At 31.3% G+C, this 19,982-nt stretch overlaps 1 protein-coding gene and 1 long non-coding RNA gene across 2 annotated transcripts; one reads left to right on the top strand and one right to left on the bottom strand.

Moving 5' to 3' along the window:
- Positions 1 to 333: 333 nt before the first annotated feature.
- LOC112758338 (uncharacterized) lies at positions 334 to 1,038 on the top strand. The gene is made up of 2 exons (XR_003179571.2): positions 334 to 640; positions 802 to 1,038. It is a non-coding gene; the product is annotated as an uncharacterized lncRNA (long non-coding RNA).
- A 5,253-nt stretch (positions 1,039 to 6,291) lies between these two features.
- Positions 6,292 to 10,172, bottom strand: LOC140179802 (uncharacterized). The gene is made up of 4 exons (XM_072219571.1): positions 9,873 to 10,172; positions 8,338 to 9,768; positions 6,995 to 7,398; positions 6,292 to 6,517 (listed from the first exon to the last, which is right to left on the bottom strand). The coding sequence occupies exons 1-4, from the start codon at positions 10,170 to 10,172 to the stop codon at positions 6,292 to 6,294; spliced, it is 2,361 nt and encodes a 786-aa protein (XP_072075672.1).
- Positions 10,173 to 19,982: the final 9,810 nt, after the last annotated feature.

Here is a 19,982-nt window from a genome sequence, read left to right as displayed (position 1 = left end):
GAAAGAAGTACAACTTTTTTTTTTTTTTTTGGGAATAGAAAGAAGTACGTTTTATTTCCCTAATCAATACCCCTTTATTGAAATAAGAAAGCATTCTGTTTTTTCTCTCTCATGCCAAATCATGTTTTTTTATTTAGGGATTTTTCTTGGGTTGGGAAAAACACAAGAGGAGGGTTCTTTTTTTTTGGGCACACAAGAGGGGGTTCTTTTTTTTTGGACATCGGCCATTAAGGCCCAACTTACCCAACCAAACCCCAGCCCAATTTTGAAGTATATGATCTTTCCGAGTCCAAAAAAAAAAAAAAGTATAAGATCTTCTTCCTATCCTTTCCCTGCTCAACGCTCTAATTTACCACCGCAGGTATACTCTTCTAATTAGGCAATTAGTATGTTGAAGTCGTTGCTCCACTGTTGCTCTCTCCAAAACCTATATTGATATGTAATTGTGATTGAGACTTTCAGTTGGGTCTCCTCTACTGCCTACGCTCCGAATGAAGTTTCGACGCTGAGGATGCACAAACATGGAAGCTTCCGCTTCATCTCCTCTGAATTTGTAATTTTGATGATGCTGTGTTTTCCAATTCGCAGCCTATTTGCCTTGAAATTCGTTCCCTGCACCGAGCCTGCTCTCTTTTCTCTTGTAATCGACCTGCATTTTACACTTCTTCAAAATAAAGTTTGTTATATCAATTTGATTACATGTCTTATCTCAATTCAAATTGTTACTGCCGTTGAAATTTCACTCCCGCCGTTTCTGAATTATTGTGTTCCTAACTTATTTATTTATTTTTCTTTTCCAAGAGTTGTTGTCAACGTTGAGCTTCCATGTTGATAATACGCCGCATCTCCAGTGGTGGTTGCATACTCCAGTTCTGACGAAGGCAATCTGATGCTGCCATTTTAGTAACTGTGTGAGCAAGCTGGTTTTTTTCTCTGGGTGTCCAAGTTAGACCACAATTTGATAATCTTTTTATTAGCTCTCTAATATCCTGTAATATTACTTCAGTTTCTCCAATGGAAGTATTTGATTTTATGGTTTGGATTAGTTTTAAATTGTCTGATTCAATTAATGTTTTTTCCAAATCCAAATTATCAATAATAATAAGGGCTTGCCTAATAGTTATAGCTTCAGCTATTATACTTGAATATGTGCTAATTTTCCCAGAGAAGCCTAACATAATTTGGGCCATGCCGAACTGTGTTTTGCAAGGCCCAGTCTACTGAAATGAGGCCCAATAAGAAAGGAGCGACGAATTCAGGCCTTGGGCGCAGTTCTTTGAAAATGCTATTAGTGTTTTTAGTTTGGGCCTTCTCATTGAAAGGCCCATTAAATAATCATCCTTCATAAACAAAAAACATAGTCCAAAATAAAGAATGATGTCTTGCGCTCCATCTCTCCCCACAAAAATAAATAAATGAATAATAAAATAAAATAAAAATAGTAAAAAATAAAAAGAGAAAGAAAGAAAAAGAGAAAAGCAACACCATATATTCATAATCTATGACTCTATGACCTATGGCAAATGCACTATCATGTTTTAATGGGATTTATAAAGTTATCTTGCCATCTTTTTGTGGCAAATGCACCATAGATTCATTGCCACCTTTACAAATGTTATTTATTTTCTCTTTTAATATAAGGTTTAATTGTTCTGTATCTATATAATTTTATTAAATTTATAATTAAATTTCTATAATTTTATTTTTTTAATTAATTCCTACACTATTTTAAATTTAGTAATTAGATTTTTTTGTCAAAAATATTAAAATTAACAGAATATTTTTCTAAAAAAATACGTCATTAAATATCTAATTAAGTTTTTAATTGTGAATATCTTCATACAAAAAAATATTCAATTAACTCCATTTTTTATACTAGAAATTACCTAATTACAAAACTCAAAGCAATGTAAGAACTCAATCGAAAGAAAAAAAAATATCAGAACATATAAAATTATAAATTTGATAAAACTGTAGAGATCAATAAAATAATTAAATCTTAATATAAAGCACTATTTATTTTACTAAGTATTTTTTATATGAATTGAATTGAAATTGAATTGCTTTTCATATGATTATTACTATATATATTTTATATGTTAATATTTGCATTAATTTATATTTGACGATAAAGAGTTAGAAAGAAGATGGTGTGTCTTGTTTGGGTTTGGTGAATTATTCTCTTGATCATCATCAGTAGCATCCAACCCCCATGTGAGGCCTTCAAATAAGTTGTAATTATTAATTAAAAATTAAGTTAAATTAATAATAGAAAAAGAAATTAAAGAAAGGACAAAACTTACTCCCTTATAATCCGGCATGGAACATGATTTGTATTTTGTAGTACTCTCTACAAATGCTATGTACTACGAAAAGCACCATTAGCATATATCCACCATTAATTTCCCACACTACACATTGTGATATTTGGTACAATCTACTAGCTACTATCTTCATCTCTACATGTATTATTATTTTTGGCCCTTTCTGCATGCATGTGAAATTAACCCACAAAAGATCCTCTATATCAATTATTCTACTTGTTTTTCCTTTTTCTTGTTGGGTTCACTTGTCGTTTTTCTTGTTCAATTTCTATATGTTTTTTGAGGTTTTGCTAAAAGTGCCCGTTAAAATTATGTACGAATAAAAAACTTTTATTAAAAAAATATAAAATTACAAGGTTTCCATGATATTAATAAATTAAACTAACACATTAAACGCTTAAAAAAATATTTAATTTTGTATTTTTAATGAATTGAAAGCAGAATTGTGTCATCAAAATTAAATCCAACGATAGTAAGAACCTCATTATTCTCAACTACCAATAAGATGAAATAAGCTAAAAATAAAATATTTTTAAATGTTCGGGATTTAAATTCCCAACACTTGTTTAAGTGGACAAGTGAGCTGATCACTCGACCAACCCAAGTTGATTGTTAGAATAATATGTTATTAGAAGAATAAATACTTTTAACGTGATCAAATAATATGATGGACTATCATTGTAGGTTCATTCCCAAGTTTTCTATCCTACGTCCTTGTAAGTCTCCATCATGTTTGTAGGTGTGAGTGAATTTTGTATATATTTTTTTATTTGTCTTGTACTAATAATTTTTTTTTTGAAACATAACAAGCCTTAAATTCTAGATTTTTAGGTGATAGAAATTCAAATATTATTACAGTTTACGAGAAGTAATTTTAATCTTACTTTCAAAATAAATACTATGTTATAAAATTATTTGTCCAAAAAATTAAGTTGATGAAAAAGAAACACATTGATTTTTTTTTGTCTACGGTATTTTTTAACTCGACAGGCTAAGAACTAATCCGTAACTCTATTTAAGAGTATGTCGTTGGCTAATGAATTGCTGCATATGCACAAGACGGAATTCGAACTCCTAACACTTGCTTAAGTGGACGAGTGAGCTAACAACTCGACCAACCCAAGTTGATTAAAAGAAACACATTGATGATCATATGTCTGATATTGAAGTTCTATATTGGAGGTAACTGATTAAGTAACTTATGTCGGTACACAATGTAAACAACAATTTATTTTCTAAGTGAATTTGAATGGTTCATTGATGTGGTAGTTAGTGCATGCCAATCATTTTCAATCATTTGATGCACTAAAAAAAATAGAATTTAAAGTGTTGTTAATGGATATGATTATTAAGGAATTGAGTTAATTAGGATGATGCCCCCACCCACCAAAATTTGTTCATCGCACATAAAATCGCTCTTCTAATGCTATTCAAGTCTCCTCTCTTCGCATCTCATAATATTTGTTAGCTTGTCATTTGTCAACCATGCCTAATAATTAATTCTTAATTAAAATATTATATAATTCATGTCAAAAGAGATATTCCGTAATTATCATTTTATACTTCATTAAATAGTTAATTATGTGGATTTAGAAAGAGAGCTAGAACGCTTGCAAAAGTAGATTGTGTGCATAGACAGCTAGCTAGAGCAACGTACTAATTCTTATTAAATATACAAAAATAAAATATCACTTTGAATGGTTATTTACCTACTATATATAGGAAAATAAAAACTATTAACGAATAATTTACGGTGAAAATTCAGGTGAAGTCGACTTCACGTGAAGTTGATATCTTAGAGCAGTTAGATGAAAAATTTGTTAAATCAGTCAAATCATCTAACGGCTCTCAAATATCAATTTCATGTGAAGTTGACTGCACCTGAATTTCCACCATAATTTACTTACCATGAATATATAGTTCATAAAAATAAAAGAAATTGTCGCAAGACCACAAAGCTATTTTGCCATGCTCATTTCAACCTTTGTCATAAAACATTGCTAAAAGTCTTTAGTGACGCTCAAATTTCCAATGATAAAAATAATGGTGGCAAATTATTTAGCGACGGTTATAACTGCTGCTAAATGGTATACTACATACATTGTCAAAAAGAAGACTTGGGTTTTTAATTTCTCTTCAATAAAACATTATTTAAAAGGGTGAATCTCTTGATTTCACTCAAAAGATATCAATCTAGCCACACTAAATTTGTCTGTGTAAAAAGCATTTGCTAACAGCATGTAGAGATATACAATGTGGTTAAAGTATGTTCATGGATTAAAAAAAAAAAAAAAAGCTTGCTTAAAGTGGTGAAGTATTAAAAGAAATTAAAGTGGCTATTAAACAGAGTGTAATGATGAGAAAATGGAGGACAATACTAGGCTGGCATTTGATTTAAATTGGAGTCATGAATAGTAAGAAATTCAGGTAATAATAATTAATGCATATACTTATACTTAATTAATTAAAGCCATAACTAAAAGGCATTACTTTTTGGTACGGAAATTTTGTTTTGGATTAATTTGTTTGGTGGGATGCTGGTGCTATTGCTATATGCAGTCATCACCTCCCAAAAAGTTTGCAGTTAGATAATAAGAAAAAGAAAATAATAACCAAGAAACTATATTATATTATCTATATATATTAGTATATAAAAATAAAATATCCATAAAAAATAAAAAGGTAGTAACAACAATAATATATAATGTGTATGAGCAACTTTGCCAGCCAATCAAATTGGTTAGCGGGGTTCCCAAGATGACTAAGTGTAATAGGAAGAATCTTTGGCCTTTAATTTGTAGTTTATGTAATTTGAGGAAGTGATTAGTGATTAGTGATTAGTATACAAGTAAAGATTCTTATCGGATAATAACACCGTCCATGTTATATTATGACTCAGAAAAGCTGCTATATAGAAGAGACATCATAGAAGCTTTATTTTGTTTCTTGGGGCCTAAATTTAAACTAAAGGGAAGAATTTACAACTGGAGGATTTGGTAGGGTTTGGCCACGCATGCATTGACATCATATATCATTTCATGATGTGAGAAAAAGGTACTTATTATTTTAAATATTAGAGTATTAACAAGAGATATAATTATTTATGTGATTTTTTTATTATTTTAAATTTTTAAAAAATAATACTGTGACATATATAATACATACTTAACTTGTTAATAAGTTAAGTAATAAATGTGAGAGACAATTTTACTTTTGAATTTAGTTATGGAAAGAAGAATGGTATAGAATGTAGTTATGGAGTGTATGAGTGTTATATGTAGTTGTGATGTCAAAAATTAAAATTGGACCGATCGATTTTTAAGTGGTATAAAAATCAGACCGTCCGATTTTTTGGTACACATATCGGACTCTTCGATTTGTGTACTTTAAATTTTTTAGAAATTTTTAAACACAAATCGGAGGGTCTTATTTATATATTAAACACAGTCCGATTTGTGTACATCCTACAGTTTTAAAAAACACATAAAATTACAATGCTAAGGTATATCACACATTTTACCTTCATATCTAAATTTTTTAGCCGAGACAATTGTCTCACATCACAAAAATAAAAAAAAAAATTATAAAATGAGAGACCATAAATTTAATATTTTAAGTTTTAAGTTAGATATGAGATCTTTTTATTATGTGTTTTTCAATTGAATTTTTAAAATTATATATATTTCATATAATCTTTGTCAGAATCATCAAATTATTTAGCAATAAATATTCTAATAAAAAATTAAAATTCATGATGTTTTTTTTTCTAAAGAAATTAGCTACTTTATTCCTTTTAGCAAAAAAGGAAATAACTGTCCAAATGTGACTTAGTAAAGACAAAAGAAAAGAGAGGCAATAGCCTCTCTAACACTCAGGCACATAGAGCATTAACTTAAAATTGCAATACAGAGAGATAAGATAAAAGAAGACCCACTCAGAATTGGAGTTCGTTGGCAGCTGTTGAGACCTAGCTAATCATCCTTCTCGCGAGGCCATCCACTTCTTGGAGAGTCTTGGCAACCTGTCCGAATACGTGGTCATTGCGAGACCGCCAAATACACCAGCAGTAAATCCCTAATGAAGCTAGGTCTTGCTCTTCAGTTGAGTTAAGAATTAAGTACTTCTTCTTCGCCTCCCAACACTTGAAGAACATATTTTCTTCTTCACCAGCAGTAATACCACGATAAGGGCTCCTGTTTCACACTTTTTTAGCTTTCTCACAAGAGAATAGGCAATGTATGATAGTTTCCGTGGCTGCGTGGCACCGCGGGCAGGTAGCCAAATTTGAGGGGGTCCTTCGGTGAAGCAGTTCCATAGTCGGAAGCCTTTCATGCTGAGCACGCCAGAGAAAAAGGAGGATCTTTGGTGGAGCTTTAGTCTTCCAGAGGTCACGCCAAATCCCTTATCTTTGCTGGAGGTGTGGATGCAACTCAGTTGGTTCGTGGTTGAACGTAAAGGCTATTCTGTAACCAGACGAGACTTCATATCTACCTGATTTATGGAACAACCAAGTAAGCTTATCCTTCTATTCCCTAATTTTTATTGCTAAAATTTGCTGGGTGATGGCTGGTGGAAAAATTGAGGAAATGAGTTGTTGATTCCACTCATTATTTTCGTGCATCAGGTGGCTGACCCGTGAGACTGGTTGATTTGTGGCAAAGGAGTTTAACCTAACGGGAGGGGTAAATTGTTGCTGAGGCGGAATCCATGGATCAGAGAAGATGTTCACCTCAGAAGTAGGACCTATTTGCCAGATTAAGCCTTTCTCGGTGACTTTTCGCCCTTCCAGGATGCTTCGCCAGTCCCAGGATGGTAAGTTCCCTACCTCCGCTCTCATAATATCTGTATATCGAAAATACTTGCCTTTTAGGATTCTAGCCAATATTGAATTAGGCTGTGTTGCTATTCTCCAGCATTGTTTGCCTAGAAGTGCCAGGTTTTGTGCCTTTAGATTCTTAAATCCCAAGCCTCCCTCCAATTTCGGCCTAGTCATCATGTCCCAGCTGACCCAGCTAATCCTCCATTCCTCTCCCTTCTGACCCCACCAAAAGCGAGCTAAAATGCCGTGAATTTCCTAAATTAACGAGTCAGGCAGTTTGAAGCATGACAGTGTATAGATAGGAACAACTTCTCCCACCGCCTTAATTAGGACATGTCTCCCTCTAGCTAAGAGTAGCTTGCGTTTCCAGCCTTCAACTCTTTTTCGAACTCTGTCTTTAATAGCCCCAAATGTTACCTTTTTTGATCTCTGGATTGCAGACGGCAGGCCCAGGTACTTATCTTGGGTCCCAATATGTTGGATATTTAGATTCCCAGCCAATAGGCTTCTGGTATTCTGTGGAGTGTTTTTACTGAAGAATATAGCCGACTTATTTAGGTTGAATGTTTGTCCACTAAAGCTTTCATAATCACCCAGTAAATCCAAAATATTATCATAACAATTAGAAGACGCTTTACAAAAGAGGATAGAGTCGTCTGCAAAGAGGAGGTAGTTGACAGACGGGCACCTTCTAGTGATTTGGATCCCTTGTAAACTCCTGTTTTGCTCTGCTTTGTGTAGCAAGAAGGAGAGTCCTTCCGCACAGAAGAGAAAAAGATATGGGGAGAGAGGGTCACCTTGCCGGATACCTCTACTTGGCCTGAAATAGCCAAATGGTTGTCCTTCCACAACAACAGAGTAAGAAACAATCGTAACAACCTCTTTAATCCACCCAATTCATCTTGCATCAAACCCTAGACGATCCATCATAAACCAAAGAAAAGGCCACTCTACTCGATCGTACGCTTTGCTCATATCCAGTTTTATGGCCATCTCAAATACATTCCCAAATCTATTTATTTTTAGGTAGTGCATAACTTCATGTGCAATAAGAACATTGTCCGAAATCAGTCTACCTTTCAGGAAGGCACTCTGGTTCGGACTAACTAAGAGATTCATAAAGTGTTGCAGTCTATGGACAAGGATTTTCGAGATAATCTTGTATACTACTGTAGATAGGCTAATGGGTCTCACCTGTGACATATCTTTGGCACCGGGGACCTTAGGAATAAGACAGATATGGGTATGGTTGAAGCTTCTTAGTAATCTGCCTCCTGAAAAAAAGCTCTTCATAGCCGAGAAAACATCTCTACCCACAATGCTCCAGAATGTATGAAAGAACTTAGCTGTAAATCCATCATCTCCTGGGGCGCTCTGAGGATGCACACTAAATGCTGCTCTTTTAACCTCCTCCATAGAGACTGGCCGCAGAAGTTTTCGATTTATACTTGGGGTTACCTTCGGTACAAACTCTTCAAATTCCTGTCTCAGATCCTGAATAGCAGAGGCAGAGAAGATACTTTTGAAGTAGTCCTTTACTACTTTCGCAATACCCTCGTTTGTAGTTGCCACCACCCCATTTTCACCAACTAAACTCCATATCTTATTACTGCGGCAACTGACTCGAGCAAATTGGTGGAAGAACTTGGTGTTGCGGTCCCCTGTTTTTGGCCACTTTATTCTTGACTTATCTTTCCAGTAGCTTTCCTCATTTAGGTAGGCCACCTCAAGCTGCTTTTCAATCTCCAGAACCTGCTCACCCCCTTGAATTCCAGAGGATCTCAGCTCTTCCAATCGGTCCTTGAGCTCCCGGATTTGTTGCAGGGAATTTGACTGAGAAGTTTGTTGCCATCGCACGAGTGAATGTCTGCATTTCTTTAATTTTTGGGCAAGAATAAACATAGGGGAACCCTCAACTTCCACTTTCCACATCTCCTCAACTATTCCCCTTACCTCAGCATTCCAACACCATTTCTCCTGGAACTTAAATCTGCATTTTGTTTTTTCCATAGGAGGATTAGAGTCCAACAATAAAGGGGCATGATCGGAGCTATCCTCTTGTAGTCTGAAAACTGTAGCTGTAGGGTAAGACTCACACCACTCCAATGTTGCCAGTACCCTGTCAAGCCTCTCTTGAATAAGCTCTTGTCCTCTCCTTCTATTTGACCAGGTGAACGGTCTTCCAACCATTCCAAGATCCAGAAAACTGTTGTCATCTATAAAAGAGTTGAAAGCTGTCATCGAAGGTTCCGAAGTCAAACATCCACCTTCCTTTTCTTGGGTATTCTTTATAGCATTAAAGTCACCAAGAATGATGGTTTTGCCTTGAAATTGTTGTAGGACAGGTTTGATTTGTTCAAATTGCTTATGCCGGATCTGTTCTATGCTACTAAAGTGAACACCAATTAGTCCCCATTCCTCCTGTTTAGTAACATCCTTGATTTTTGCAGCAATAAAAAAATCACTCGAGTTCGTTACTATCACCTCAGTGCCTTCTTTCCATGCCAAAGCTAGGCCACCTGCTGTGCCATTAGGATTGCCCAGAAACCAACCGCCAAAACCACATGCCCTTAACTTGTTCTCCACACAACAAGGTTGGTTTTTTGTTTCATAGATGAAACCAACCTTGGGGGAGTGGGATCTACAAATCCCTTTAAGATTATGGAATGTCAGGGGTCTCCCCAAACTCCGACAATTTCACGTTAGAACTCTCATGGCTCTTGGGGCACCGTTTGACGGCCGGTGCCCTCCACCTCCTCGCGAGTGTTTTGGATCTCTTCCAAGCAAATCCTTTTGTGCGGTTCTATATTTTCTTTCTCATTGAATTTTCTCTTCACCCCACCTTTGATGTGAGAAACCTCTATTTTTCTTCGTGCCATCTGCTTGAGCTTGAATCGCTCCTTTCTTTGTGAATCAGATTGATCGACATTTTGAACCTCTTCTACAGCCATAAGGCCTTGCACTCCCTCTTGTGTTTCCTTGGTACTTGCTGAGGTTATGTCTACCAAATTCGCTCCCGAATTCTCCATCACCGAGTTGCTCCTACCGTTTCTTTCATAGAGAGACCTGAGAGGCTATTAAGTAACCAGCTAGGCATAGGTTTTTTCTTTGGTCTGTCCCCTTGGTCATTCAAGTTAGAACCAGGCGCGTTATAACCATTGCATTCAATTTCAATCCTCCTACCCATCTGGTCAGCTTTTATCCAATCTCCAATTTTGTCTTGCCGCACTGAGTTCATTGCTGAATCCGTAGCGAGTAATTCACACCCCTTTGACTCGTGCCCTATCCGTGCGCAATAGGTGCAGAATCTCCCAAACTTTTCATACCGCACACCGATTTCAACAGCCTGTTGTTCAGGGCCAATCACACAGACGTGATCTTTGAGTTTTTTGAATGCATCCATTTCCACCCTTGCTTTGAGTATCCTGGATTCTCCACCCTTCATTTCGTAGAAGCCAACCTCTATAACCGCACCAATTTTCTCAGTAAATTTTCTTCCAACTTCTATAGTTTTATAGCATTCTGGCAAGCCCCAAAATTGAGCCCATACCGGTAAGCCTTGCATCTCACTCTCCTCCCTTCGATCAGAGTCGTTTCATCTCCTTACATGAAGGATATAATCTTTAAAGAGTCATGGAGAACCTTTTTCAATCCGTATCAAATCCTTGTCATTGTCAAAGAAAAATTGAAATTTGTTACCTCCTCTATCCGAGACTCTGAATCCTTCTGGTCTACTCCATATGGATCTGAAGGCGTTCTCCGTAGTTCCCACAGAGAACTTTTTGTTCGCAAACACACGGCCTATGAGGCTTTTAGCGCATGCTTCTTTTCCTTTCCTGATGTCCTCTTCCTCGATTAGTACCTCATTGTCGCTCTCTCCATCGCTACCTGAATTTCCTCCTCTGGCAGTTCTCGTTCCTGCCTCCATAATCAATTGTGTAGTCTGATCACTGCACAGTTGAAAAATTTTGAAGAGCCACTCCAAAGGAGCACAAAAATCCTAACAGGGCACCAGTCAACCCTAGCAGCCACTTAGCGTTTCTAATTTTAAAAATTCATGATGTTTAATAATTATATGATCAGACACCATTATAACATAAGATAAAAAGTTCGAACAGACACTAAAAATTAAGAGTTAATATTAATATAAACTAATTTATTTCATCTAATAATAATTAAACATGTCATAAATAATAATTTACTCTTTAATTAAGAGAGTAGATAGAGTCGGTTAAAATTTACGTAAACAAATTTACATTATTAAAAATAATAAAAAAACAATAATTTATTTTGGTGTTGTTGAACACTACGTAATGGTGAAAACTGTTGCATGTTTCGTCTTTTGATCTGAGAATAAAAGAGAACAGATAAAAAGAAGATAACATGCATGCACTAACTAGTCCTTTTACTTTCCAATCATTGATTATGGCAAAACCATCTTTATAGGGTTAGAACCGGTAAAAGATGAAGAATATTTAAATGCAACGAAATATATATATATATATATATATATATATATATATATATATATATATATATATATATATATATATATTTGGTGATGACGACATAAAAACACAAGAAAGAAAAAAGTTTTCAGAGGTAAGGTGTGGCTTTTTTATTTCCCATAAAGCTAAGTCACAACCGTAAATTGTTTCTTTTTAGAACATATTCCTCACCACAAAAACTATTAGAGGTTCAACTTTCTTGCACGTTCATGTACGTACATTTTTTATTTTTATGTTTTTGGTACATTCATCTTCATTTAGTTTAATTTTAATGTGATTGAGTTGATGGTTAACTCAAAGTAAATAAAAGATAGAAAAGATACAAAATGGAGTTGCACACTGCTCTCACAACCGTCCAACCGAAAAGAGGAAAAGAAGTTATTAATAAGTTTTATTATTACAAATTTTATATTTGTCAAGAATATACTTTTTAGATAATTTTTAAGTATGAGACAACTCTTATTATTCTAGAGCTAGTTTTTAGGTTAATTAAACTCACTCAGTCCAATCAAAATAATCATCAACATAAAAATAAAATAATCATCCGCATACTTATTAAAATGACCATCTTAAATTAACCATTAAAATAGAAGAAGAAGATAAATAAACAGAAAAAATTATTATTGTGGTGAAACATAATTTTGAAGGACTAGTCATGACAAAAACGGCACAGTTGTGAAGTATAGGACTCAAATCATGAAAGAAGCTAACCATGCTTTGATCCAAATAAGAAGAAAAATATGGTGGTATCATCGGTGAGAAGAAACTTAAAGGAATGAGAAAAAGCGAAGCCAATTTGGAAGAGAGGCATGAAAACAACGTTAGGCTGAACGTCGGAGGATAAAGCACATCAAACTAACTGGCGGAGGTGAGGACGGTGTCGGTAGAAGGATGCGGCATCCTCGGTATGGCCGGAGAAAATGACGGTGAGTTTTAAACGTGTATTAAAAATTACGGTGAGATTAGAAATAACTAGATATAGTGTGAATGAATTTAAATACTAATTTTATTTTTATTTTTTTATTTAATTCATTATATACATTGTATACAATTAATATTAGTTCCCAATACTTTCTCATAGTATTAGCCTCTATTCAATCCATTATCGTTGGATTACCTACGTGTAAATGTCTAAGTTTTAAATGATCATTTTTAAGGATGTATTATAAATCTCACATCTCTTAGAATTCATGCTATAAATATTTACGCTTTAGACAATTATTTTTTAAAATATATTATAAATCTCATATTTCTTAAAAGCACAACTTCTAAATAGTTTATAAATTTTTTTTAAAAAAATTAATTTAAAATTAAGTTTTGACGTTAAATTAAATCATTACTCAACGTGTAACAAGAATAATAATTTGTTATTACATGTTCCTTTCTCATTTAGGTATTAAATTTTGAACAGTTGGCTCTGCCATCTCTGTTCTTCATATAGTAGTATAGTTGACCTAAAATATATACAATCCAAGAATTTCAAGTGTATTGAGAACACCGGTATTCTAGTATTTTAATTGTTTATCTAAATTATAAAAAATATATAATATATATATTATTTAAAATCAACTGTTAAAACAACTGGAACATCAGTGTTCCTCGATATACTTAAAATTTTTCCTATACAATCCCCCATAATTGTAATATATAGTAGCAGTTCAATTTTTGAACACGTAACTATAGCAGAAAAAATGTGACAAATGATGAGTTGGTCACAGAGGCCAACTTCAAATGTATGTATAAATAAGCTGTACCAATCATTGATAATATTTTTAAATATGTATATGTATGTTCATTGTTTTATTAAAATTGTATATAGAAATGCAAGTAAGTGTGAACTCGTGTTTGCAATCTCTATAGCAGTACTTTAATTAGTACCATTTCCATTCAATATTTATTCACTTATTTTATTATTTTAATTCATTTTCGGCTGCAATTTTGTGGTCTTTTGACAATTGATAGGGCCGCGATATGCGGATCAAGATTAAAAAAAAAAAAAGTAAAAACTTAGGTGTAGTCGATTTCACGTGAAGTTGATATCTGAGAATCGTTAGATGAAAATTTAGTCAAATCATTTAACGGCTCTCAGATATCAACTTCACGTGAAGTCAACTGCACCTGAGTTTTCACAAAAAAAAAATTGATTATAATTAACTTTGGACAAATTAATGGGAAGAATCAGATATCAACTTCACGTAAAGTCAACTGCACCTGAGTTTTCACAAAAAAAAATTATTATAATTAACTTTGGACAAATTAATGGAAAGAAAAAAAAAACATGTTAGAAATTAAAAAATAGATATATTTTACTCCATATTATACTATATATAATTTTTTATGATGCATGGTGTAATAATATTTACCAGTCATTCCTAAATAATCAAGGTATTTATTCCTAAATAAAATTTTGGAATTACTACAACATAGCAAAAAAAAAAAAAAAAAAAAAAACAAATTATCTGTTTTGTGTTGACCACATGACTTCCTGAATTTGAATTGGTTATGTAAGCTGTGGGCTTTTTTTATTCACTAACTAATATGGTAGATGTGTCCATATTTGAATTAAATTCTGATTTTTAAAAGTCAAAATCCGTGAGCGAGAATATTGAAGAAAAAATAATATGTATGTGTCAATATCTACAAGATGCAAATTAAATGCCAGCAGCACTGGATTACTATAATAGCCAGCTAGTCTAATTAAGTTAATGGGAATGTTTTTGTAAAAGGTTATGCTAAGTGTAAATCAAAATCAGTCATTAAAGTTAGTCACCAATATAAAATATATAAAATATAAATATAGAATAAAAATAAATTAAATCACACATGTATTTATATATACATTGGTGATTAATTTTAGTGGCTGATTTTGATGTACAAATACTCAAATAGCATTTCTCTTTTCTAAATTGTGTGTATATAGACATCTTATTACATTTACTGTACTACTTAACTATCTGAATGTAAGTAATTGGATTGAATTATTTTTTTTCCTTCTAAAATTAGTCCGGACCTAAAATACCATAGGTGTTCAAGGCTTTTATTAGTTTCATTAGTTAATTAGTCAATTTTTATGATCATGAGGATGACTTTTATTAGTTCTCAGTTAATTTGGCTCATATATATTTTATGGAAAAATATATAGAACCAACTTTAAATTAGTTAAGAATGAAACAACTTAATTAATTATAAATATAGTAATTAGTTTTATTTTTTTATGATTTAAAATATTAGTTATTAAATGTTTTACCATATTCAAATTAGGAAGAGATACGTTCAGTATCATTGCAATGTGAATCACGAAAACTGATTCAATTAGCTTCCGTCTCTTCATTCTTCTTCCCTCTTCAAATGCCTAAAACATGATAAATAAAAAAATAGGTTCAGAACCATCCAATTTACAAAAAAAAGAAACATCCTAATGCCTAGCATAAACACCATTCACCTAGAAATTTTGGATTCACCCAAAAACATTTGGCTGGTAATTCTTGTTTCCTAGCATTGTGGATATTTTATACATTATTCTCTCTTAGCTAGTATACTGTTTCGAGATTATAAGACTAATTTAATATTAATTAATGTGGTTCGTTATGATGATTATGTTAGATTTCACTTTATTTTAGATAATTACAGGTTATATATATTTTTGATGAATTGAAGTTATAGACAACAATATCAAATTGGGAATTATGTTAAAATTATTGTATAATCAAATTTTATATTTGGATTTTGTGGAGTCTATAGTAAAAAACACAGGGAGAAAACGTGATGATTTTTAATTATTAGCGACGGATGCAAAATTAAAACGAAAATTGAATGTAATTATCGACGAATTAAATTCATCATTATCATAATAAAAAAATTGGCACGGTTTTTTTATTCAGCTTAGCAATGGATCGTGTAAAAAATCTAGCGCTAAATTTAGTCACAAATTAGTGACGGATATAAAATTTCGCCGCCAACTATTAGTGACGCCATTTTTATTGTTAGATATTATCATCATTAATTCTGTTACTAACTCATAAAATTCGTCGAAAAAATTCATCGTTAGTGCAAAAGATTTTAGTGGTGAAATTTATTCATTAATTGTCTAAGATTATGAATCAAGATGTAATCGCATCCAAATTATTATTATTATTATTATTATTATTATTATTATTATTATTATTATTATTATTATTATTATTATTATTATTATTATTATTATTTATTCCTCTCCAACAAATTTTACTCCAAATCAAAACGAGCCTAAACTTTTCTCGTTTAAATAATAGCTATATAAATAATATACTCTTAAGTTGAGGTATATATGGAATTACGAATAAATAAATATTTATATATATTCATATGAGTCATATATTTGCATATATAGTTGGCTTTAATTTGTGGTTGCTCATATATATGTTAAACAATATCTATGAGGCTACTCTACTACAACCGATTTCCATTTTGGTGCATCATATTCCCACAAATCCCTCGAACCCTAACATATAGACAGGTCAAGAGAGAGAGAGTTAGGCATCACTGATCTTATTAATAACATGATGGACCTGTACTAATTAATTATTATAATTTGATTTATTCATACCATCCATTTTGTTTTCTTACCAGTGACTACCAGAAATCATATCAATATTAAAGATAATGAAAGAATCAAATCTCAATATATATTGTTGTTTTTATCTATTCATTTAAATTATTGAATTTTTACTTTTTATATATATACTATTAGAGATATATCTATTTATATTAGCTCTTTCTATTAATTTAAATTTTTTTAAAAAATAGTATTATAATACGATATGAGAGTTTGTGTTCAAAAAATTAAAGTTCGATTTTTAGCGACACCAAAAGAAAAAAAATAGTATAAAATAAATAAAAAAATATTTATAAAAAAATAAATAAATTTAAAAAAAATATTAGATATATAATTATTTATATTTTTTCATCAATTTGAATTTTTAAAAAGGATAGTCATGTCCATATCAGCGTGGGTGCTGTAGCTTATTTTCTGACAAAAGATTGGGCAGTATCCAATCATAATAATAATGTGAAAGCTTATCCCTAAGTTTGTATTTGTTTTTATTTTAATTAAATTCGTAGGTACTACAACACATGCCTATACAAATTGAATGCATGCATCCAACCAACGAACCGTTCATTCAAATCTCTCAAGAGTGAAATTCAATTCCAATGAACACCTGCAGTGCCAGCGCATGTGTGAATTAAAGTAATCATCAATTAATTTTTTTTCTAAAATAAAAAAAGAAGAACATGGGCATTATGTATATTGTAGAAATTGATATAGCCTATGATGATGATTATGATGATTATATTAGCGGCAAAATTAAAAAAAAAAAAAAAAAAGAATCAGAAACGTGGCGGTCTCTCAAGGACTCTGGGTATTGTATGGCACGCATCAAAAGTGTATGATGACTAAATACAAAGCATAAATATTAATCATTAATCATAATAATGTATAAAAGGAACGTAATGCACTACTGTATATAATTATGGTGGAAATTCCGATGGAGTTGAGTTCACATGAAGTTGATAGTTGAGAGTCGTTAAATGTAAATTTAGTCAAATCAGTCAAATTATCTAACGACTCTTTGTTATCAACTTCATGTGAAGTCGACTGCACTTGAGTTTTCAACTATAATTATATATAAAATTAATTTGTGCATGGCAGCTAGCTAAGGAATTTGGAATGCTGGGTACTATGATAATATATAGTATATTAGCATATAAACTTAAGGAGATTAGCATGTGTCAGCTACGTACTTAAGGCGCCTATTAGCAATTAATGTTCTTAATAAAATTGTATTAAGGAAGAAAATTCATTCTAATTGAGAGATTATAATATTTACATATGGTTTGCATTATATTTTTTGTTGTTAGTATTTTTTGTTTTAAAAATTTTCATAAAAATAATAAAATCTTAGCTTATTTTTTTATATGCCTATTTTTTTCTTCACAAAATTAAAAATAAATACTGAAAATAAAAGTATAAAATGAAACACAACCTAAATTTTGGAGGACCAATTCATCAAAAATATTCCCTTTTAGTCTTTTACTTATTACTTATTAGTTATTTGCTACAAATTTCTCCGTCACGAAAGTTGCTATAATCATTATTAACAAGAAAATAAAATAGAGATAGTATTGAAAAAAATTGTGATGGGATTTTTTATTATATTATCTGTGCATTAATCAATATATATACAAAAGTTTTTTACAAAATGATGATGACTCACCACAACTATATTAGAAAAAATGGTGTTAGGTAATATATATGCACGAAATTTGTAATATACAATTTTATTTGCATTTCTCTAGAAAACTATATCATATTATATCGACAATTAGAAAATAGGTTACTTAAATCATAATACGGAGAATCAATATTAGAAACTAAACCTACAGAAAAAATTTTAAATGTACCAAAAATACCGATGTTTCAATTATTTTAACCGTTAATTTTAATTAATATATATTATATATATTTTTTTATAATTTAGATTAACAATTAAAATAACTGAAACACCAGTATTTCAGATACACTTAAAATTCTTCCAAATCTATATATATTATGAACAAAAAGATTGAGACTTGGTACACAAGCATGTAGCTAATAGCAAGTAGACATATGGATGTGTCAGGTGTTATTTGTTGGAAGCATTTTTTTTAAGAGGACATTAATCTTTTGTCTTTTGTTGGTAGATTGATTTACGTAATATAGTTAGCACATGGTTTAGTGTGCCTCTAGGCATGGTGCAATGTATCTTCTATTATCCCTTTCTGTGCATTAATTGTTCCCATAAAAATAAAAATAAGTGAGGAGGAAAGTTGATAAAGCTAAGATGCATGGAGTATGTGAGTCAATAGCAATTTGCAATGCAATTTGCCTCTGCTTATATATAGTAGCAGTGTCAAACTGTCACAAAAAGTTTCATTAATTTATAGATACCAACTCTACCCGATCTAATCTAATATGTAATAAGATAGATAAGGGTTTGAAAAAAAAAATTGAACTAGAGTTACATTAAAAATTTAAAGATAGAGAAATAAGTATAATTTTAAAATAAAATTAGGATTATTATTTAAGTATTTGTGTTACAATTCGACAAGAGTTTTGTAATGATGGTCCGAAGTTCAAAAAATAAATACTTTAATACTCAAGTTAGGAAATAATATAAAGGTAGAGATCACACTCACTCTCATATAAATTCAACCTAAACTTAAAATATATTTTGTCAAGTTCAATTTTGAGTAATATTTAAAAAAAAAATATGAATAATTATATTTATAACATTTGAACGGTATTTTTTTCGATGAATAAATTATCATTTGTATCCATAAAAGATACAAACGCTAATAAATGTATCCATATAAGAATAAAATAATAATTGTACTCACGGAAGATAGTTTCTGTGTGCCAAGAATATCCTAACGGACCAATTGTGTAACCAACGTCCGGATACTCTTAGTACATAAAAATTATCTTCCGTGGTTATAATTGTCGTTTTATTCTTATATGAGTGCATTTGTTAGCATATATATTTTTTATGGGTACAAATAATAATTTATTTTTTTCAATTTATTTTGCATGAATTAATTTCAGAAACCCTGTTTTTCTTTCAAAGCTGACCGTACCAAAAAGTAGAACGGGACCGTAAGTTTCCGTGACACTATTTTTAGTGCAACCGAACCGGGACGCTCTTCCAATAAACAAAAACCATATTGAACATAAAATAATTGTACCAACTACACTTTTTCCTTCGTTTTTTTTTTTTTTTGTTTAAGTTGTGTAGCAAGCTTTATTTTTCTTATTTAATCTTGGTTTATTGTTTCACTCTCATGGTTACTAACTTGGCTTATTATTCAAGAAAAAGATATATTAATCTTTATCATAAAACTACCCATCTTAAAATTTAAACTGATAAAAAAATAATATAAATAATTATATTTTTAATATTCTTTCTCAAACAATTTTTTTTTTAAATTTGTTTATTTTTTACAATCATCAATAAAAAAAAACTTATATATATACATATATATATATAACTATTTCCATTTTAAAATAACTGTTGTTTTGAATTTTTTATCAACTAAAAAAAATATATTTAACATCTAAGTACATTGGATTTTTTAATGTATTAAAAGAAATCAAACTAACAATTATTTTGAAACAAATAAAGAGATTATATATGGGTGAATGTTATTAAATATAAATTAATTAATAAAAGATGATTAAATAAAATATATATTTTATATGAATTCTAAAAATGCATATTTATGTGAAAAAAAAACACACACACAGATACACACATA

This window comes from Arachis hypogaea, chromosome 16 (genome assembly GCF_003086295.3).
Source record: "Arachis hypogaea cultivar Tifrunner chromosome 16, arahy.Tifrunner.gnm2.J5K5, whole genome shotgun sequence".
Taxonomy (NCBI): Eukaryota; Viridiplantae; Streptophyta; class Magnoliopsida; order Fabales; family Fabaceae; genus Arachis; species Arachis hypogaea.
This window is presented reverse-complemented; position numbering and strand designations above follow the sequence as displayed.

Excerpts from the sequence above, each read along its gene's own strand:
- LOC140179802 (XM_072219571.1), bottom strand. The coding sequence starts at position 10,172 with ATGGAGAATTCGGGAGCGAATTTGGTAGACATAACCTCAGCAAGTACC. Across the intron at positions 9,769-9,872 it reads AGGGCACCGGCCGTCAAACG|GTTGGTTTCATCTATGAAAC; the intron begins GTGCCCCAAGAG and ends CACTCCCCCAAG. Across the intron at positions 7,399-8,337 it reads GTGCCAAAGATATGTCACAG|GAAATTCACGGCATTTTAGC; the intron begins GTGAGACCCATT and ends TCGTTAATTTAG.